Raw genomic sequence first — 23,479 nt, forward strand, 5'->3', positions numbered from 1 at the left:
GTAACTGTTAGTGTGTCCTTCACAGTGAATGGAGAACTTTCACCTCTTGTATTGCTTAACGCTATGATTTTGTTTTGTTTTTTAATTGACTGTGCTTGGTGGAGCATGTGTGCTAAGGCTTGTTGTGTTGCTGCATGACCCGCTACCAAAGAACCAAACCGAACATGTTAAAAAGCCAGAGCCATCACCAATGTTCCCTCTAAGCTGAGCACGTGAGCAATCGCGCACTGCTGACACGGGGGAACAGTGGCCAGCACCATGGAACACCGCTCCTCTGATTGAGCATGCTTTGCAGAATGAGACACTCAAGATCCATTTCACCAGGTTGGTGGCAGTACAAACAAGCAAATGTATCATAAAGAAAGCCTTTAAAGTGGAATATCTGTGAAAAAAAGTCTAATAGCCCCACAACCAGGATGTCTTGTTTCCACAGAAACTTTTTTTTGGCACATTGGTACTGCAACGGGATTTCAATCGGTAAATTCTTTCTTTAACACAAGAATGGTTGGTTTAGAGCAACAAGAATGGTTGGTTTAGAGAAATAAAAGGCCTGTGGGCCAGAATCAGCCTGATGAAGACTTGAATCTGGTGTAGTTTAAAGATTTGGAAAATGTGAAGGTGTACAAAGATTTTGGACTTTCGGCGGTGTTTTACAGTAGTAGCAGTAGTACTTCCCTATTGGCATTCATACTACATGAGTAGTTAAGTAGTAGTAAAATAGTTAAGCAATAGGATGACAATTAAATGACAGAAATGTTCTTGTTTTTAGAATCTACTATAAAAATGTTGGTTAGATAAAAGGAATTAACCAAAACTTTCTGTTTTATAAATACTGGACAGTCTGGACAATGAGCTGCCAAAATCTTTTCTGTAATTTACGCACAGATCATGTAGAACATAGGTGTCAAACTCTGGCCCGCGGGCCAAATTTGGCCCGCAGCCTAATTACATTTGGCCCGCGAAGCCATACCAAATTACTATTAGATCTGGCCTACTGGTATTATACAGCTAATATATATATTGTTTAGTATTAAGCTTTGCTTGTTCCATATTCAGTTTTCCAGCAAAACTTATTTGAGTCCATAAGAAAAGATTCATTCTTATATCTGAAGGAAGTTTTTTTTTTCAATAAATATTAATGTTAGCCCGCGACTTTGTTCCAGTTTTGAATTTTGGCCCACTGTGTATTTGAGTTTGACACCCCTGATGTAAAAAACTGGGACGTACTGCTGAAATTGCACTTCGTTTTCTGATATTAAGACATCTCAGGGATCAAATGTTCAGTTAAGTGTTCTTACAGTGAAGGAAAGTGGAGTTTCACTGGTCCAACCCACTTAAGAACAAACTGGGCTGCATGTGGCCCGTGATGTAAAGTGAGTTTGACATCCCTGGTTTAGAACATTCTCTGTGTTTTCAATTACATTTCTTTTCTGTCTGTGTTACATAATGCAATTCGGAGAGGTCTATGTGCAAAGTATATTTCACTTCCAACTTTTGGTTTGTGGAATTTTTTTATCTTTTTTTATTTTTTTATTTTTTTATCAAAGATTATCCTGCGATTCCACATGCTCTTATTTTGTCTTGTCCCTTGAGAGTAGAGAAAGCTCAAATCACACATTTTGTTCTTTTCTTTATTGCTTTTTCTTCCAATTTTAATGGGCCACAAAAAGATTAATGAAACAATTCTTCATATAAGAAATATAATCAAATATAAATGCAGGCTGTTGGGACTTCATATTAAGCCAAAAGAATTGGTTGATGTTTCTCCTTTTACGCTGATTTCTGAATTTGGAATGGATGAATTGCATGCAGTCCACTCTCATTGCTGTTATATTGCAGTGGCATAATGGAAAATGTGGTTCTGGTCTCTGCTGAGGCCTTGTTAGCCCAGGCATTTTTTCTTCTCTGAGAAACAATGGTTATGGTGGACCCTGCCAGTGTTTCTCTGCATCTGGACACAGCAGGGTACTGTATGAATCATGGCAAGATCTGCTGTCTTTTGCCATTAGAGGTGTGCGCTCTGCTCATACCTAATCTTTTTGGATCCCCCCGATTGTTACTCTCTTCCCCTGTTCCTTGCTTTTGTCTGTTGTCTTGGATCCAGTTTTGTAAAATTCGATGATTATATTTGTGGAAAAAACGTCGATTGATCATATTGTTATTTTAAACATGGTTTTGTCCTCAAATTTAACAAACCTAAACTGATATGGAAAAAAAGGGTTGATGGAGGAAATTTAGGTGTACCTCCTCTGTGTTTGTTCTTTGTCTGACTACTCTCTTCATTTATCTCTCCATTTTCCTCAGTTTCAACTTCAGCTTTTTGCTCAGTCTCTTACTGGCTTCACTGTGTCGCTACATGGGGTTATCAAGGTTTTCTTTGACCGGCCTTCTGCACAGAGTGCACACTTCTACACTGCAAACCCTTTGATGTAAATGGAAATAGCTGGTTGAGAGAAATACGGTGGAAAGTCTCAGTCTGTGTTTACACCTTGCCAGATGGTTCTAAACAAGCTGGTGGAGAACACACAAATACATTTTTCACTGAAATCCTTAATTTACGGTACTGTTTCGGACCATCCTGGTGCTGCTTGTAAGCAGGTGTGGTTGTTCGAGGAACTTTTAACAAGCCTTCCTTGAAATCGGAATACTCAATTTTGTGACAGTAGACTGAATGAAAATTGCTGTGCAATGATAGGTTTGACTGATGTCTGTTATCTAGCTGAACTGTCAGCTAAAAGGATTTATTGTGTTTTTATGCCTTATTTTTGTAAATCTGATCAAATGGAAAGTGTTCATGCAAGTGTTTCTCAATCTGTTTGCCTTTTTGTCTGTGTGTGATTTGACAAATGAATGCATTTTTTAATTAATATTGCATTTGCATTTTGCCCAAAGTATAATTAATCCAATAGCCAATTTCCTGTACAGTATATTAATGCCCTAAATTCCCATTTTCTCTGCCTGTGCAGCCTTTCGAGACACTTGCATCCACAGCTTTAAATTTCCTAATGTACTTTTTTGAATTGTTAATCTGTCCCAAGAAAACAATATCTATATATAAGATCACAGCTTCTCACAGGGTAGAGCGATATGGCTTCTGTTCAACATTGCAAGAATGCTTTTTCTGGAAAATCCAGTGGTTTAAAAATGTTTAATGGAATCAAATATATGCTTCACTAATTAATTCTTCTTCTTCCTCTTCTGTTTAAAGATGTTTTTACTAAATAACGACTAAATCTGTATTGTTGTAGTATGCTTCATATTTCACTGAAAAGAATAAGGATAATGGGTTTGGTCATAAGGCCCCATGGTGCAGAGGGATCTAATAATAGAGAGCTCTTGTGTGTTTGGGTGTGTGCACGCCTTTGTATGCATTTCATTTTATTATTTTTACCTTGACAGCTGGGCAAAGGAAGACCTTTTTACCTCCAAGACTGTATGCCCTTAGGCAAGGTGTAAAACTAATTCTAGAGGTATGTTTAGTGTATGTATGTCTTAACTTGGTGTTAATTCCTCCTGGTTTTGGGAAACTGGTCGCCATGGGAACGGACTCTCCCTCCAGGTGGTGTGTAATGGAATGCGATCTCTTTGTGCCTAGAGAGATCACATTTGTGTGTGTGTGTGTGTGGGGGGGATACCTGCTTTTTTTCAGCATTTTGCACTGCAAAGTACTTTGTAAGTATCAAAAGGACAGAGATAATTGGTTTGGTTCATTTGATACACGGTGGCTAAAAGCTCGACTTTTCTGTGCGTGGTTTAGATAGAGGCAGAGAGGGAGAGAGAAAAAGAGACTTAATTGTGTATGCCCTGCCCAGTCCTCACTTATAAACTCAATGCCCTCATACAGTAGGGCATGAAAAGGCAGAGGAAAGGAGGGAGGGAGAGATACAGCTGAAATAAAATAGAATGAAGCAAAGTAAATAAAGGAAGACAGGCAGAATGAAAACGAGGCGCAGAGGGAGACCGAGAGAATCACATGCTGCATGTTTGGTCGTGCCTGCTACCATCCATTCTGGGTGAGGCCACTTCCTCTATGACCCCAGCCACCCCTGTGCTGCTGCTGACTTGGTCTGGTCTGCCAGCTCTGGAGAAGGCTGCATTAGGGGAAAGAGAAGGGTGACGAAAACTCTTGAGAATACTGGTTTGTCTTTATATGTAAGACACTGTGAAAGCTGATGCGTGGGCAAACAGCAGCTGAGTACTCACAGATTTTTTCCGGAGAAATGGAGAAAAAGAAATATCTTTTCCAGGGATGAAATTCTTGGCTCTCTTGAAGCTCAGGGTACAGCTGGAGCACTTCTCCCACTCTCCAACCTTATTCCCTCCTTCTCCTCCTCTTCCCTCTCTTTTCAGGCTCGGTCACTTCCTCCCTTCTCTCTCTCTGATTCTTGCTGTGTTTCTATATTTTCTTTTTAATTTTAGTCTCATCTTCACAACAATGACACAAGTTTGCTGATTTGCATGTTTTTTATGTAAATAAAACCAATCATAACACTATTAGGAACATTAAAGATATTGCATCTTCTCCACGGGTTGCACATGCTGCTTTTCAGATTGGATTCAGTTAGTGTGAAAAGCACTGCACAGCTGCGGAAATTCCACATGTGAATGTTTACATCATGGTTTTTTTTTAATTTTGTAGGGAAACCCCTCTTTTTTCCCCTCCTTGATCTGGTGTTATTGGGCAAAAGTACATGTTAGTTAGTGGGACTTCCATTTAGGAATATAAGGAATAACCAGTTAAGTAATAACTTTTTTTTAAAAGATGCTTTTCAGTATTTTTCTTTCCTATGTACAGGTTATAAACAAAGTACCAACCATATCTTCACCTCTTTGGTTGTTTGATCAACTAACAGCCAGGGGACATACCCACCCTTGCACCACAAACACAGAAACAGTGGAATTCAGCGATGGAGAGCAGGGGAAAGTCCCTGCTAATCTAGGCCTTCCAGTCTCGGCTTCTTTCTTTCCATTGACATTCACACAACTTCTCTTCTCTTCTCTTCTCTTCTCTTCTCTTCTCTTCTCTTCTCTTCTCTTCTCTTCTCTTCTCTTCTCTTCTCTTCTCTTCTCTTCTCTTCTCTTCTCTTCTCTTCTCTTCTCTTCTCTTCTCTTCTCTTCTCTTCCACACTTTCTCTGCTCTCTGTGGTGGACACAAACTTGGTGCTGTTCAGACTGTGACTCATACAGTAGGAATGCCCGACATTAACATGTGGAGAGATAGGAGGAGGAAAGTGAGGGGAGGATGGGAGAGGAGTACAGCCGGGTACAAACGTAGCAGGTTGTGTACAGCAGGAGAAAAAATGGAAAAAAATATGACTCTTAGTGGGTCAAGGTTTAAGGCTTTGATGCATCATGAGTATTCAAGTGAGTGAGAATAAGAAAGAAGCAGGGAACCAGAGCAGGAAATGATTATTTGACGCTGTTTACACACAAGCAGCTGTTGCATTTCTCTTTTCTCTCTCTCACTCGCTCTCTCCTTAGAGAGAGCAGACATGTAGAGTTGATTAGAGAATGGATATAATGAGTCATCAGTGTCTGGATTGTGTATATTTGTGTGTGCACATGTATTATTGCTTATGCACATCAGAAGTGTTTGTGCGTGTCTACAAGCATGTATACTTCCGTGCACGACCGGACAAGTGATAAGTGAAGTATGCTGGACCCATGCAGTGTATGTGTGTTGCATGGTTACCAGTCCCAAAACAATTGTATCTAAAGGCATGCGAATAGTCTCGTGATAAAACTGGAAAAAGCAAGATTGGTGTGCGTGTTTGTTTGTTATTATGTCTGGCTTTGAATTAATGCATGTATGTCTTATTTTGTTGTTTGTTGCGTGTGCCAAGGTGACCGTGGTTTTGTCAGTGTGCACTATCCAAATGTCAGTGTGTTCTACAAATTAGTTGCGTATGAGCAATCATGTCTTTATGCGCAGTGCCCAGGTGGGTATCTGGCCACTTGCGTGCTGTTGTTAAGATGTGTTTGCCATAGTTTATGAGGGCTTTTGCGTGTTTGTGCACATTTGGGTGACTGTGAGTGTGTGCACAGCTGCAAGGGTGTGTGTTTGCACATGTTAAGATCTTGAGAACAAAGCGTGGCTGGGCTCAGTGTCCCTCCAGACATTACGTTGCTCTCCTTTGGAGCAGACCCAGCAGCAGAAGTAGGTCGGCCGACGGCGCTCCTCCTCTAGGTGGGGGAGAACTGGCAAGAGATCTGGGTTGGGTGGAGGTATGGGCTGGCACACAGGCTACATACTCAACACTACACAGATTTAGGCTTGTATGCTTAGAGGCTGTTTACACAGTTATCAGGACAGGATAAGACGTAGATGTTAACATTATTTTGAAAAATGTAACCCTTGGGATAAATTGGGGGCCATTTCCCCCCCCCCCCCCCCCCCCCCCTAACATGTTATCACACTCAAGAAGATTTGGTCTTTAAAAGTTAAAATTGTCCCAGAGCTATTGTTCACGTTAAAAAATATATTTTTTTGTCAAAGGAGCAGTATGTAAGATTTGATAACAAATTTGGAAAGTTGGAATAATAAAAAAAAGGACTATTTGATTTATAATAACGCACATATGTTTTCTATTGCTTTGGGGCTCTTGGGTGTTAAACACTTAAATTGCTGCTGCTGTCTTGGCAGGTACTCACCGACACTTGAGCTCATTGAAACTAATCTGCATAAGTAAAAGCTACATAACTAAAAAAAAGAAAAGGAAAAAAAAAGCCAAAGTTTCTCAAAAGTCTTAGGAAAACGTAGAATAGTTTCAGTCGCAAAGTACCACTATGGAATATTTTAAATACATGCATGATATTAGGGGTGCAGCCACAGAAATTATTTTGTCCATGAAACCATAAAGCTGCACTTTCTTTTTGCCTTATAGTCTGATTTGTCATAACTTTTCCGTTTTGTGGTAAGCTTTTCTTTGGCTGTCACTTCTTCACCCTGACCTGTCTTATTTGGCTCAGCAGAACTAAAATATATATCCTGCTGCTTTTACACACGCACTCACATAACGCTCAGCGATTCTCTGCGCGATCAACCTCTTACATGTTTAAGCTTGCTGCGGGAGATTTCACTTGTCATGTTTGCATAGTAAGTTAACGATTAATAAGACGATGTCAGAGGAATTGGTGCACAAATTATCATCACTCACAGATCAGTGCTGTCGCTCTCTATACACAGTTCGCGCGATTGCAAAGTGAAAGCAAAAAAACAAGCGCAAATTCAAACGCGATTTCAATATGTCACATATTGACAGTGGCTCACCGATGCCAATGACATAATTACCCAGCTACATTTCCGAAAGAATGCAAAAGCATTGACATATATTTTTCCTTCCTACAATACCCCGACGGGCAGGGCAGAGATAGATTTTGGTAGCCCGACTGGAAAAATCACTAGCCCCGGGACGTCGGGCTAGCGATATTGCGAGCGCTGTATCTGATTGAGGAATCACTCATCTTTGGAAAAGAGAGTTTATTACAGAGAAATGTCTCTTTCCAAAATAAAAGCTATACTATACGCTTCTTCTGGGCTATATTCTCAGCAGCATATTAAACATATCAGGTCCCCATAAGGAGAATCATGTGCCAACGGCTGTCTAAATGACTCGGGTAAAGTTTGTAGCATGCATGCTTGTCGTTTTTGTCTGCTTCCACTTGTCTTTGCACTAGGATGATGTAAATGTGCAGTCATATTCGTTGTGTTCCCACTAGTGCTTTCAGGTTAATCTCGTTGAAATGACCTTAACGCCACAACACGGCAAATCTCCGTTAACGAGCTACTAGGGCTGGGCGATATGACCCAAAATTCATATCTCGATATTTTTTAGCTGGATGGCGATATAAGATATATATCTCGATTTTTTTTTTTAAAGCCATAAGTTAAGAACAAAAAGAGAGTTCTTAGTCACACTGTGTCCCAGATGTCACACGGGCATTTTCTTTACATACAGCGTAGATGTACATGAAGAAATTACTCAAAAATAAATTATCAGCATTTATTAAATAATCATGGTCCATAAATAAAAGAAAACAATGTTGTTTTTGTGCATAACAAAAAGCTCACAATTGTGCAGTCAAAATGTAAACTAATAGACGCTGAGCATAATAACAAAGAGACAGATTTCACAGCTGCACCACGTCTCTGAACAGGTGCCATTTGTGGTCCTTATACACACACAGTATGTATCACTCCGCGAGGCTCCTCCTCGGTAGCCGTAATCCTCCGACAATCCATCAAGCGGTGCAGCTCCGTAGCTTAGCAAAGTCATATTAAAACATTTTTTGACAGATTGCCGAGCGCTGTGTACCACATAAAATCGGTTTGCGGTCAGTAAGCACAACCAGAATTCATACATAAGGCGCACTGTCGAGTTTTGAGAAAATGAAAGGATTTTAGGCCGTGCAGCTCCTCCGGGCTGCATGTCGTTAGCGCGGTTAGCTCGTTAGCGCGGTTAGCTCGCTAACACGTTGACGCCATCCAGCCCCACGCACGGTAACTCGCTAACGGAGATTTTCCGCTTTCATCTTGTCATTGCCTGCAGGTGAAGCTATGGGGGAGGTGGAGTTGTGTTCAGTGAAGGAGAGGCGAGGCCGAGTAACGTTGCGTAGAGACAAAAGTGGACGAAAGAGAGGCAAACCTGCGGCTCCACAAGTATAATTATAACGTAACATAGACTATATCGATATAAACGATATTGTCACATCTTATATCTCGTATGAAAATATATCGATATTTTTAAAAAACTCGATATATCGCCCAGCTCTACGAGCTACCCCTGATCGCCCCGTGCATGGGGCTAGACGGCCAACACGTTAACGAGCTAACTGCGCTAATACACTAGCTCCCACCCATGTAATTGAGCATTGCGTGGCACATCCAACATACTGTTTTACTTTAGTCCATGACGCGCTTACCTTCAGGGTCATACGTCACATGAAAACCAAAATAATTCCAAACGCCAGATCTGAATGAGGGTGGGAGAGGTTCAATTTGCCATGTTGCAAGGAGAGCTTAACTTCTGTCTCGCTAGCTTGCCCTGCGCTCTTCCTTCTGACGATGCTGTCTGTGTTGAAGCTCAGTGGATCTGCGCTCGACAGTGCAGCCTAGGCGGAGTAGTCGAACACAGATTCACTGAGCGCTCAACACAGACAGCATCGTCAGAAGGAAAGTTGATAAAATAAATTACAAATTTTGTATTGTTCGATGCGTACCGAACCGAAAGCACTGTATCGAACGGTTCAATAATGATACAAATATCGTTGCACCCCTACATGATATATATATATGTTTTTTTTTACAAATTATACATAGATTACTATTTAGATATAGCTGTGGATATATGTGAATATATTTTTGACATGTATGTTATTCTTATTACTGTCAGATTAGCGTTTATCTATTGAGTCGGATGCAGCATTAATCTTAAAAAAATCAAAGAATTGAAGCTGGATATGAGCACAGCCATAGGGTTAACTGGAGAGACAAAACTGAAAAAGCAGAAGGTTATACTTGGACTTCAATATTATCACAAATAGAGCTAGTGCCTATGGGCAGGCAACCACAGGTGGAGCTGAAGAGCTCAGTGCACAAGTCTGGCTCTTTTGTTTCGCAGGAAATGTTCAAGCCATCAGATTCCAAAACCATTTAAATGAAAGCTTTGATAGGATTTTTTTTTTTTGTGTGTGTGGGGTGGAAACTTATTGGTTTATTATTTTATTTTTCCTATGTACGGACAGGAGAAACATGAGCTTGAGCCAATGGACTAATAAAATATAGTGCTGGTTTTACAAGCCTTATTGCTTCTACTTTAGCTCATAATGTGCTGATGTCAGATCCTAATGAAGTCATCATGGCACTGATATTCATCAGCTGGCATAAGCGATAATACTTTCTGCTTGTTTTCTTATGATGCCATTATGCAACTTTGAGTTTAGAAGTTCAAAGAAGCTCAGTCATAATAAGGAATGTGCTTACACGTACCTGCATACACACTACAGTATGTACTTAAGATATGACCCAGTGTTCAAATGTAGAAACTGCCCAACTTTTGATTTACATTCCACAGCAAATCAGCAGCTTGCTTAAATTACAGTCTGTGCTGCAAACACAGAACATGGGCTCAGGATCAGAAGTGTGAATATGTGCTTCTTTATACTCGTTTGTAGAGGACTTTTTGGGGAGGGGTTTGACATGCAAAGCTAGTTTTTCTGTCACACTGTAGTGTGTAAGTGTCATGAGGGCAGAGGACTTGGGGCAGAGCAGCACAGGAAGTTCTGACTTCCTCCTCCATCACTGAGAAACCCTCCCCATGGCAAAGATGTCCGGTGGAGTTGACTCACCGGAGATTTATTTTAGGGCTGTAACTTGTGTATTAGTGTGTATCTTTGTACACAGTGTATATGTAGTACACTGTGTAGTTCTGAATCTTTCTCCCATGTTTCCACCTTAAGCAATCTCTCTCTTACTCTTCTTATTGTCTTATATTTTTTATTACACTTCCCATCACGGTCCAGGTTTCGATCCATCTTTCTCAGAGTCCTTTCCACTGTGGAAGCTTCTAGTACCCATATCAGCTGACTACAAAACATCTTTGGGCAGCTGCTGCTTGCTTTTGTGTGTTTTTTCTTTTTAATGCATAAATTAGCATTCAGCGTTGACATGACAATTGGCTCTTTAGTGTTCATGCATGTGTGTATTTTGTGTGCGCATGGATTGGCCAGGCAGTAGAGGAAGCTGTCGTGGGAGTGTCTTTTCCAGCTCCTAGGACAGATAACATTACCCCGCTGATGCTTACATAACTTCCAGGCAATGCCACGTCACAAGTGACCCAGACACATATACACAGTTGCTCCCACATAAACATACACACAAACTGGTACATTTGTACCCATGTAGATAAAACAGCTGCCTCCATGAGGCTCTGATTGTGATACAAAGGTTGTGTGTCTGTGACTGTGATGTACTTTTAAGATAAAGGAAAAGCATTCTAGAAATCTTTCTAGAAATGATTTGTGTGTGTGTGTGTGTGTGTATTCCCTCCTTCTCCTCCTCTTCCCTCTCTTTTCAGGCTCGGTCACGTCCTCCCTTCTCTCTCTCTGATTCTTGCTGTGTTTCTATATTTTCTTTTTAATTTTAGTCTCATCTTCACAACAATGACACAAGTTTGCTGATTTGCATGTTTTTTATGTAAATAAAACCAATCATAACACTATTAGGAACATTAAAGATATTGCATCTTCTCCACGGGTTGCACATGCTGCTTTTCAGATTGGATTCAGTTAGTGTGAAAAGCACTGCACAGCTGCGGAAATTCCACATGTGAATGTTTACATCATGGTTTTTTTTTAATTTTGTAGGGAAACCCCTCTTTTTCCCCCTCCTTGATCTGGTGTTATTGGGCAAAAGTACATGTTAGTTAGTGGGACTTCCATTTAGGAATATAAGGAATAACCAGTTAAGTAATAACTTTTTTTGTGTGTGTGTGTGTGTGTGTGTGTGTGTGTCTCTGTTATCGGGAAATCCATTTGTGGCTAGTTGTTCTCTATGTAGGTCATGTTGCAAACAAGCTCCATCGGTTTAATACCAGTATCACAGACACACACACACACACACTCGTGCACATATGCTTTCCCATGAGGGTCTGTGTTTCCTTCCAATGTGGTAACCACATGTTTAGTGATGAAGGGAAAGAGAGAAAGTGGTTCGCTTATTTCTAGAAGCTGATTATTGCTTCATTCTGCTGGAATAAGCAAGATGCTAATACACACTGTTGGGTTACACTAACTGTCAGCAGTGTTGGCCCATCAACAAATGTGTGTTTATTCAGTGTGTATAAGTTATTTCGTTACTACAGAGATAAGTAATTGATCGTGTGTCAGGCCACATTTTTGTCTTGCAGCATTTTTGTTGTGTTTAGGGGGCCCTGCCACAGCTGTTAAAGACAGCTGTAACATGGTAAACATCTGAAGTGTTGCATCATCTTCTTAGTCTGTGGCTACGTCCACACGTACACGGGTATTTTTGAAAATGGAGATTTTCCGTTTTCGTTTTAAAAAATAATCCCGTCCACACGTAAAGGCAAAAATGAAGGAAAACGCTGCTATGAACATGCCAAAGCAACAGGTGGTGCTATCCGGTTGTTCAGTCTGACGTCACTAGCCGTGTGTGGGTCTAAACTCCGCTGCAGGTCCATATATCAAACGATCACTATGGCATTACTGAGAGTTGAAAAACTGTCTAAAGTCTTTCATCTTTAATAAAATGATCAGCGTTCTGCTCTACCAGGTGTAACAATTGAGTTTAACATCCAGGCATCCATGAAAACGGAATTTAACAGTGATCACTGGCTGTTTTAGGAGCTTTTTGAGATCAAATAGAAGAAAATACACAACATTAAACATGTTAACAACACAAAAGCCATATTAAACGCAGACTACTTTAGACCCGGAAGTAGGATTCGTCGCGTCATCACTGAACAACCGGATATTCCTAACCGTGTAGAAATGTTGGCCAATCAGAAGTCTAGAAGCCTCGGTGGGAAAAAGTAAACAAAGCTGGGGCATAGAAGCAGAACCAAGTCGTCTGTGTGGAGGGACAGTAACTGTGTGTGTATATGTAAGCATTTAAACACTGCAGAGAGTACAATTAACAGTAACAGTATTGTAGAAATTCATTTCACCGAAACAATAACGTGGCGCACACTGTGACGTCAAAAAATGCGCACATCTTTGTAGCTGCGTTTTCTCCGTTTTTCTTGTCCACACATAAATGCAAAAACGGAGTTTTAGAAAATATCCACCCTGGCCGGAGTTTTTAAAAATCTCCGTTTTCAGTGACCAAAAACGCCGTTTACGTGTGGACGAAAGGTGCAAACGCATAGAAAAATCTGCGTTTTCAAAAATACCCGGGTACGTGTGGACGTAGCCTCAGTCTGTGTATGTATATGAATGTATGTATGAGGAGCTGCACAAAAACACAAGTGTGTGTGTGTGTGTGTGTGTGTGTGTGTGTGTGTGTGTGTGTGTGTGTGTGTGTGTGTGTGTGTGTGTGTGTGTGTGTGTGTGTGTGTGTGTTTGTTTGTCTACATGTGTCTTTGTGAATGAGACTGTTTGTTGTGTGTGTGTGGATGAGACAGGATGCTTATTATGGGCATGTGTATATATTTTCATGTGTAATTCTTCAGTGACAAATACTAGACTTTTGAAGGTGGCACTTTAAAAATAAAGTCTCTAAATGTGTTTTAGACAGAATTAATTTAGTGATCTGAATATGTTCTGCTTTTTCAGTAAGCTTGAGTTTTTTTCGCTATGAATTTTTTATTTTCATTGCTTTTTTCTGTGTCATTAAATGTAATTATTTTGTGTTTCACTTCACTACACTTGTTGCTCATGATGACATTGTGTTTTGGGGTTTTTTTCTAACCATTCCTCTGTATTGCCCCGAGTGTGTCATGGTTGTGCTATTTCTATCTCTGTTCTGTGCAATACAAAACATACTTTGTATTAATTCCTGTGGTCCTCTTTGATTTCTTGAAGCAGAGTCTGTCAAACTAGAATATGTCATTGACCACCAGATGAACCCCCACATTAGACCACAGACCTCAGATTTATTTCATTAACCCTTCCAGTCAGGACTGCTTAGTTCCTGCTGTGGAAGCAACTTGTGTGCAGTGTTCTTTATCAGCAAACATAAGTAAGATATAAACCTACCCTCAGACACTGCTTTCCATTATGTGATGGCTTCTGAACTTGTTGGCTTCATGTCAGAATGACGACCATTGTCACAAAGTGGCAACTGCAGTCTGACTAGGTTGGGCATAGTAACATTTATGTCAATGAGCCAGAAATGTTACATATCACATTCCTGATTGCCTTGTATACATCAAAAATGTTCAGCTTTGCCCAACAGAGCAATATTTCCTCAGAGGAATTAAACTAGTCTTTGCAGCTCTGATTGTCTCTTGTTGTGGTTCATTACACGTGCTGATTCCTTGCTGTGGTGCAGGCAGAGTCATATGCATGCTATCTAGGATATGACTTGATATCTCATCTCTGCCCTGACCTCTTTTTAACTCAGAGGCGGAAGAAGCAACAGATGGAAGATGAGAAGCGGAAAAGCAAAGGGGAGCGGGGTTGGTTAGCTGTGTTGTCTAGGATTCCAGTAGGATTAGGTAGAGGAAGTTGTGACTCTATTCGTGGTGCTTAAAGGGTAGAGCTGGGGGTGAGAGCTGGGGGTGAGACCAGAGAGTGACGTTACCACAGTGTGAATCAAGGACCACAGTGACTTATTTGTACATTTGCGCACAAACAAACACGATTGAAAGCTTTTTGATGGACACATACAAACGTGTGATTATCTCGGGCTTTTGTGAATGAAAGTCAGTCTAATATTGTATGACTTGACAGCTCTGTGTGTGTGTGTGTGTGTGTGTGTGTGTGTGTGTGTGTGTGTGTGTGTGTGTGTGTGTGTGTGTGTGTGTGTGTGTGTGTGTTGAATAGCAGGACAAAGAGTGTCTTGTATTTTGGCAATGGTTTGGGAGGTAGTTAGGCTTGTTGGGTCCAGTCCTGGGGGCCAGGGATGGGAATGTTCAGTGTGTGTGTGACTGGAAGAATGTTGCTGTTTGCTGAGTGAAGAGCACAGAGGCAGCAGAGACTGTCCAAACACACGTCTGTTTGCCAAGTGTGTGTGTGCGTGTCTGAGTGACGATGCCTGAGATAGTGTGTGTGTGTGTGTGTGTGTGTGTGTGTGTGTGTTATTGGGGCAGTGTGTGAGTAAGAGGGGAAAGTGTGCTATGAGCAGTGGTGGAAAGAGGTGTAGAGCAGCTCTGTGTGTGTTTCCCCATGCTATGACCTTCTATTCAATGGAGACTTTCATATGCAGTTCTAGTCTCCATGGTAGGGGAGCAGACTAGACTGAAAGAGGCCTGTCTCTTCATACCTGTGACCTACTCACCGCACACACAAACAGACACACATACACATTAATCCACATTGCAGACTTTGCTCAGGTTGTTTTTCTGTGTGTAGGTGGGTGTGTGTTTACTGTACTGTTACCTGTTTGCTTGGCTGATGAGAGGTCAGTAAAGTGGGTGAGTAATGGAGGGCTGATGTGAAGGACGGAGAAAAGATGATAAAGATCATTGATGAAGTATGGAAAGGATAAACTTAGTAAGGAAGGCAAGGATCAGATGAGTAATATTGGAGGGAAGAAAGGATGTGAGTAATAACAGAAGCTGGGGAAAGAGGAGAAATCCCTGAAAACAGTCTGTGAAGTATGGAGTTAGAGGGTAAAGCAGCTGAAAAGATGAAAAATAGCCCTTTAACGGAGACTAGATTTTAGAATAGTCAACAAGTATGTAAGTGTTGTCAACTTGGGAAAAAAATGTTAATGTGTCTTCATAGTAGCATGTGTGCTTGGAGGTAGTGAAGGCCTCTGTGCAGTGTGATTTATTCTGAGGCTAGGTCTGCTTCCAGCTGTCCCGACGGGGTCCCAATGACTTTAACAGGCGCAGACCTCCATCACAGAAAGACAGAGGAAGAGGGAGACGGGAGATTTTTTTTGGAGGGGGGTATTTAGACAGTGGAAAAGTCAACATCATTTTCAGTCTGCTAATTCTATTTAGATTCGCATACTTCTCCTTCAGTGTAGAAACCTCATTTCTCAGTAAGCAGCCATGTACCCTTATTTTTTATACCTATAATTATCATAATAGTACTGCTGAATAGCCAGTAACAACGAAAAGGCTTGCTTATATTTATGTGTGAGCTGTTTGAGATTATACAAGCAGATTTGAAGGGAAGAGACTCTTATTTTTAAGTGGTTAATTACCTTTATTTCCTAGTATCTTCATACTGTGGGACTAAGTAACTATATAAAATAACACAGCCCAACCTTCAGCGTATCTGTCTACTTTATGTCCCCGCATGTGAACTGCCAACTGATGAATGTAAATGAGAATTTATCTAAGCATTAGTTGCCTGGTTGAGTAAATAATTCTTCTCCTTCCTCACAGGTCCTGCTGAGGTTCCCATGATGTCCCCAAATGGGTCGATCCCTCCCATCCACGTCCCCCCAGGCTACATCTCACAGGTTAGTTTATTTTTGTGTGTATTTTTCCTCAGTTTAATACTCTTTGACTTATTTTTTATGTTTATCGTGTTTGGGTTGTGTGGGAGCGTTTGAGTAAAGAAAAAAAAAATGGACTCAGGGGGAGATTTGTGCATGCACGACTACACTAAATTAGCTAGTGCTTCTCATTTCTCCACCAAAAAGAGGCTTCTTTTAAGTAATAAAAATGCAGATATTTCTTAATTTAATATATTTCAAGGTAAATTTACCCAGTGTTCATTTATTTTTTCAGTTCACTCAATTAGTCTGTCTGAAGACTGTTTCAGCATGTTGGTTCTTGTCACTGGAAAATTGTTATGATGCTGTAAATGGAAATAAATCCATAAATCAAACTCATGCGTTAACAGTAAAAAGTAGTTGCGTTAGTGTCCAAAACTGGAGAATATAGCAGCATAGCATATTTCTATGCACTGGCTGGTTGATAGACTAAGCAATTTGTACTTGTATAATGTTTTATTGAACAGCTATCAGAAGTGGGTCTAGTAGTCATTATTAAAGGATGCAGATGATAGGTTTTTTTTTTTTAGCCTGTGCTTGACTCCCACAAAAGTCACTTATTCTGTCTGTCATAGAGAAGCAACCACGCTGGTCTTCTTGACCCAACAGAGCACCAAGAATTTGGAGTATTAGGTTCAATTAATATTTGAGTCCTCTACAGGAAATGTGTATGCGCTTTCTCTATTAGATAACAACACCAGGACAATGAGAAAAAGAAGTCAATAAACTATCCTCACAAGATTTCAAAAAAATCCTGTGGTTTGTCTGTTGGCGAGATTGTGCTCTTACCCAACGGAGGTCGGGTCATTGGCTCACCGTGGGTGTGTGTTTGTGTGTGTGTGAGTGGGGACTGAGCCAAGCCTGAGCGGGAAACACTGTCACTGTTAGATAAACAAGCATGATACGGGAGACAGGCATTCATTGGGCAAAATTTTTTTTGGAAGGGGGGGATTAGGGTTGCACGAAGGGGTGAAAGGAGAAAGAGCACTGCTGTGGTGGACAGTAGTGTGTTGAAGTAGTTGTGTCTTATGTGTCTAAAGTGCTCATGTGTATGTGTGTCCTCTGGGAGTTTTCACTAATGCCTGCAATGTGATGCCATGTGTGTTTGTGGGTGCTTCATATTTGGAATGTGCGTGTCCTTGCCAATAAATGTGTGCGCTTGTAGGCCTGGTCTGCACATACTCCTGCAGAGACTTTGCCCTTGTTTTACTGTAAACACATCGTTTTTTCATGTGCAGCAGAGGGGATGAAAGGGCAGAGAGCGGGCCTCCTCCTCTGCATCTATTTGCTCCCTCTCAAGGTTTTTCTCACATCAGATTAGTTTTGTAACTCTCTTCCTCCCCTCCTGACCCTCTTTCATTCCCCACCATCTTTCTTTGTGTGGTGTCTGTTGCTTCTCAGTTTGTGTGGGGATTTCACGGTGGTGTTATTTAGTGTATGTGTGTGTGTGAGAGACAGTGTGCGGTGTTGTTGTTGTTAGGCACCAGCAGATGACTTCCCCCTCTCTGCAGGGAGTGTGTGTTTGCGCTCTTCTCGGAATGCAGGCCTGTGAAAGTATCTGAATAGTTGGAATGTGTGTGTCTGTATCTGTGTCCGAGTGAAAATGAATACAAGTATGGGATCTATGCTAATTTCAGGCAGTTCTCTGAAGCTTGTTGCCAGAAAAATGTGCAGGCCATCTAAGGACACATTTGTTTTTCATTGCTTTAAGGGACCGCACATCCTGTTGGTACACGCTCAGCTGTCAGATAAATCATGCAGTTAATTCTTTTATTAAATATCCACCATTTAACAGACAGAGCACCTGCTCTTGTAAAATAATGGGCAGTGAAGTACTCTTGGCATGATGGGCAATTCACTCAGTTCTCTGAATCACTTGACTTAAATTAAAGCCAGCACTATCTGAGGAACCTTTACTCAACAGTATATAAAGCAGTCAAAGGCAGTGTGCACTTTTCAAGTCTTGCGTGATTTGTAGGTACTAAAATTCAGGCGCACAGATGCACATTTCTTAGTCTTTTAGTCTTTTTAAAAATGTTATTTTCATGTTCTGTGAACCCATACTTAGCTTTTCTCCTCTCTCCCACAGGTGCTGGAAGATACCACAGGGGTCCGCCGAGTGGTTGTGACCCCCCAGTCTCCGGAGTGCTACCCTCCCTCCTACTCTCCAGCTCTCTCCCCCACACATCACCTGCCGCCATACCTGCCTCACCCTCACTTCATCCCCAACTCTCACTCTTTCTATCCTCCCGTCAGCCCCGGGGAGCTGCCTCCCCATCAGTACTACCAACACCACCTTCCCCCCATGTACGGCGATCCAGGTACTCGTGCTGACTGAACACAGGCCATCTGCAAAAACAAAAAAGAAAGCAAAAAAACAAAACCAAATCAGATTTTGACATTGAGTTAAAATTCAGTTACGAATATGCGTCACACAACCTGCACGGTACGAAATTTAACATGAAATATTTTCTATGCTCTTCTTCCTTGCAGAAATCATCCCAGTTTATGGGATGTCAAACTTCATAGGGAGGGAGGATACATACAGTAAGCCACAACCTAAAAAGTTAAAGGAACCGAGACAGAATCGAGTCAATTCTCCTCCCTCTACTCCCTATAAGGGCAGCCTTGGGCCAGCACACAATGGATACAGGTGATCATCATTTATGAGATGCACTTTAAGATTAGCCAACTCATTAATGGTTAGACTTCTGAAGGCACGATGTTGATGATTTATATATTCATTTCATTTTTTATGTCATTATATGGAGGTAATATAAAAATCAGTTAACTAAGCTGTGTAAAATTTTAATGTATTAGCTGTTCATTTGGAATAAGAATGGACCTGTTTTCACATGTATGCCTGAGTGCTAGTAATTACATGCTGCAGCTGCAAATGTCCAAATAAGTGAACTCTACCCACACCTTTCCTAACACAAAGTTAGAGCACACAGTTATTTGAAGCATTCACAGGGATTACATAGGCATCATGTGTTAACCTCAGCTGCAAAAAGTACACCCAATATTAGTGTGAAAATCCATAAACACAAACACAACCTTGCTAAATGTTGTTCTGTCGATTTTGCCCATGTGTGAAAACAGCTCATGTGAAGGAATCTTTTGCTAGGAATTTTTTTCTTTCTTTTGATCTATTTTCCACACCTTATTTAGTTAGTATTTTTATTGAAGAGAAAGGTGAACAGCTCATTTGGTCACTGCAGCTTTTGGTTGCAACTGAGCAAAGGGTGTATGATTTATATACTTCTTGTTTTATGTCTTTTATGTAAATACAATGAATTCTGTTGTGATTTTCTTCGGGATGCAGCAACAAATCACACGGCCCAACGCTCGGGTCAGCGGGGTCTGGTGGTGGAGTTGGCAGTCCAGGAGGGAAGAAGCCAGAGAGACGGCTCCGCAGCAGTCCGCGAAACAGTGAACCAGACACACACACACAAGGTAGGACTTGCACAAACACAAGGGCATGAGAGAGACTAGTACCCACTGTCAATGAATATTTTTCTGTCTTAAATGTATACGTCGATATAGTTCAAATAGTTTCAAATAGAAAAAAAATGACACTCAATAAGTAACATTAAACACGGATGTTGACATGAATGAGTCCTGACACAAACCTGCATCACAGACATACAGACAAGTATAAAAGAGTTAAATCAAAATATCATATTTCAGTGTATCCGCTTATCGCAAGATCCGAGACACCAAATCAAAAGAAAGGAGACAGTCTCAATGTGAGCGTTTTAAAGTTTAAATATCTGCTCAACAGAAAATGTCACTACAGTCTCTTTATTTTCCAAATAATAGACATGTCACCATGCAACAAGATCATCTTTTATATGTGAATAATTTGTGTTCTCTGTGACATTTCTGTCTTGCTCTGTGTGACTTACTTTGTCCTCTTTAACCTCAGTGCCCCTCTGCATTCAATTAAATCAAATAAAACAACCTTTGCTCCTCTCTTTCTATCACTGTCCTTTTTTGTCACACAGAAAGAAATGAATGGATGAATGCAGCCTCACTGAGTTGAAGGGATAGGGGGGTGTGGGCAGGGAGGTGGAGAAAGGGGGTAAGGGTTGTCTGGGTAAGCACATAGCTGAATCTGTCCCTGAGCACTATCATTTTACCCTTGCTACAATACCGGCCTTGTTGGTGAAGGCTTAGCCGTGGGGGGGATGGTTGAGAGAGGGGTGAGAGAGATGGGGGAGGGTGGAGTCACATACCTGTAGAGCCCTGCTTGAGATGAAGGAAACCTTTGAGCGCTGAGATTTAGATACCGCAGCTTAGCCTTATCGCTCAGACACACATGAACATCAGCACATGTGCAAAGACATTAAGGCACACACACACGTGCGGTTCTTCTTTAATGGCAGGTCTTTTGACGCATAAGATGAATGTCTGAGCTGTTAAAAATGACAGAATATTTCATTATACACACACACACACACACACACACACACACACACACACACACACACACACACACACACACACACACACAAAGTGATGTTTTTGAAGGTGATGACAGAAACAAAGTGAGACGTAAATTGATTGACTGTACTTGTCAGGCTCTTTTAAATTTACCCTCCCCATAAAACTTTGGCTTAGTCACTCACAGCATGGTGCAGGATCACAGGGATCTTCCAGCTAGGTTTGGTGTGGAGATGCTGATCAGGCACAACATTAAAACCACTTGTCCAATATTATGTGGGCTTCTTTTGTCATGGCAAAACAGCTCTGGCTTGTCAGGGAGTGAACACTGGATCACTTAAGGAAAGGGAGGGGGTGCCTTCAGAACAGATCTGGGATGTCAGATTTATTTTTACATTTTGTGCCACATGTAATCCATTGTGATTTTAAGTGGGCTAGATGAGCAAAACTCCACTTTCTGTCAGTGTAAAGATATTTATATACTCATTTAATCCTTGAGATATCTTAACATAAAATGAGAAAGTGCAATTTCAGCAGCACATCTCAGTTTTTCTACACAAGTAAATTAAAATTTGTTATTGCAAGTGTGTTTTTTTTTTTACACATGTATTGTAATTAAATGTGTAGTTTTACAATTTGCATGTGTGAAATTGCAGAGAAAGTTCCGGTAGCTCACTGCCCAGAGTTTCACATATTTATAAAAAAGTTTTTGTTTATTGATGACTTTTTTTTTTTTTTTTAAAGCCAAATTTCTATTGTAGACAATGGAAAAACAGGAACGTTGCTCTCATTTAATTTTTTATCTATTACTTAGCTCCTTTGGTATGTAGTATGAATGGCTTTGGATAGGTCTTTATCAGTGCAAAAAGCTGTACAAATTCTAAAAATAGAGTCCAAAAATTTATGCTTTTCCAAAGTCGTCCACCAGGCCACACTGGATGTCTTTGCTGGGGATGATTTTGGCTCCAGGCCCTTATGTTTGACACTCCTGTTTTAGATAGATCAGTTGCATCCTACTCATGCTCGATCCAATTGGGAATTGGGGAGTTTAGAGGCTGGGTCAACAACTTGAATCCTTGTTTGTGTTTCTGAGCCAATTTTTGGGGGGAAGACGTTGTCTGCTGAGATGATCACTACCATTGGTTAGTTCATTTAATAAACACAGATCTGCAGCATTGCTTAGGCAGGTGCTGTGTTTCAAAGAACCATGTTAGGAATATAAATTTACTGTCAGAATATTGCATTGAATATTGAGTTAGTTTTCCACATCCATGCAATGTTGGTGACTAGAATTTTGTTTTTGTTGCTCACAGCTCTGAAAAATGATCTTTAAAAAAATGTAACAGCACCACCAACTCCATCCAGGAAAATGTCCACATAACGCAATCAAATGTGTACACTGGACTTAATCAGTATGGAAACTACTTCCTTTTTACATTTTTTCACAATAATAGTCATTATAATAATTAAGAAAAGTGAAAAAAGTAAAAAAACGTACACACTAAAGTAAAGAGCTAACACATCTGTACACATGCAAGTTGACATCTGCAAATGCAAACCAAAACCAAACATCTTATTGCACTGCAACAAAAGGGAGATTGCACAGCTTACAGTACACACACACGTGTGCGCGCACACACTAGAGGGAATTAGCTAAAATCAGCCACAGGATGAAAAGGGAAGTGAGATCAACATCTCAGCTTATGGGATTCATAGTTTCATGTGCCACATACTGTACAACTCAAACAACCATAACACTCTTGACAGATAGGAGCATGTCAGCGTGTCATTTGTTGTTTGGTCTACCAGGGTCTCAGTACAGGGCTGGAGATCAGGCTGAGTCAGCTGGATATATCACACAACACACTTGCACACCAACACACAACCACACATATGCTCAAACACCCCGTGACTGAGCTTCCTGTAAAACAATCAGACCATGAGGCTCCAGAGGATAGGGGGGCAAACGGTGAGAAAGGGGGTGGAATGCTGGATTTGAAGGACAGATGCGAGAGGACAGAGATGGATGCAAAGTTTTCTTTATCGCAGAGAAGGCAGAGATGGAAAGACAGAGAGGCGCAAAGTTAAAGAGCAGAGTACAAACATTCCAACAAAGTTGCTCCTTGGCCCGATGCATCCAAGTCAAGTCCAATCCAGAATACCACACACACACACACCACACATAGCCGCCTACGCTTTGCCCTTGATGCCCTTGCTTTATATGTGTGTGTGTGTGTGTGTGTGTGTGTGTGTGTGTGTGTGTGTGTGTGTGTGTGTGTGTGTGTGTGTGTGTGTGGCTGTTGCCCCAGTGCCAGCAAGGCAGCAGGCTTACTTGGCCAGCAGAGCGTCCATTCTCTAGTAAAGCCAGCTCTACAGGCCCTGTTCCTCAGAACTGAGCTGCTTGCTGAGCAGAAACAGATGTGGGCTCCGTCCCTTCTGTTCCTCCATCTTGCTTCTGCATCATCACCACCACAGATCCTGTCTCTCACTCAAAAAAACCTGGGATTTCAGCAGAAACAGATGGACCAGTTCCCTCAGCTCCTCCATCTTTTTCTTCTACGTCACTGCTAAGCACTGTGAAAGCAGGAGAAACCAGATGTGTGCAGTGGCTGCTTTGTCCACTATGTCGTCTCTGTGAATGAGGTGTGGAAAATAAGAAGGGTTCACAGTCATAGATATGGAAGTGGTCTGTTATCTTAAGGTATGTCTGTTATCTTAAGGTATGAGAGGTATGGAAACCCACCTTCTCTATTATGTGAAGAGATTTTTATAGGCTACCAATCACGACAGTGTTCCAAGAAAGACGTTTTAAAAGCAAAAAAAGCATGAGTGTAATTCAGCGTTTAACCATTTCTTTGCTTCATAACTGAAGAACATTTCTAAAATATTTACTTGAAAAAT

General features: G+C 41.0%; 1 protein-coding gene across 3 annotated transcripts in view; it reads left to right on the top strand.

Annotated features, from left to right (window-relative positions):
* Positions 1 to 23,479, top strand: part of fndc3ba (fibronectin type III domain containing 3Ba) — an 88,088-nt gene that overhangs the window by 28,641 nt on the left and 35,968 nt on the right. For all 3 annotated transcript variants that reach the window (XM_085391794.1, XM_085391796.1, XM_085391795.1), the window contains exons 4-7: positions 16,020 to 16,096; positions 18,222 to 18,453; positions 18,626 to 18,785; positions 19,458 to 19,588. In XM_085391794.1, the coding sequence (XP_085247920.1) occupies positions 16,020 to 16,096; positions 18,222 to 18,453; positions 18,626 to 18,785; positions 19,458 to 19,588 (600 nt within the window). The remainder of the gene's footprint in view (positions 1 to 16,019; positions 16,097 to 18,221; positions 18,454 to 18,625; positions 18,786 to 19,457; positions 19,589 to 23,479) is intronic.

This window comes from Rhamphochromis longiceps, linkage group LG19 (genome assembly GCF_057381845.1).
Source record: "Rhamphochromis longiceps isolate RC_006_pf linkage group LG19, R_longiceps_female_GT1.1, whole genome shotgun sequence".
NCBI lineage: Eukaryota > Metazoa > Chordata > Actinopteri > Cichliformes > Cichlidae > Rhamphochromis > Rhamphochromis longiceps.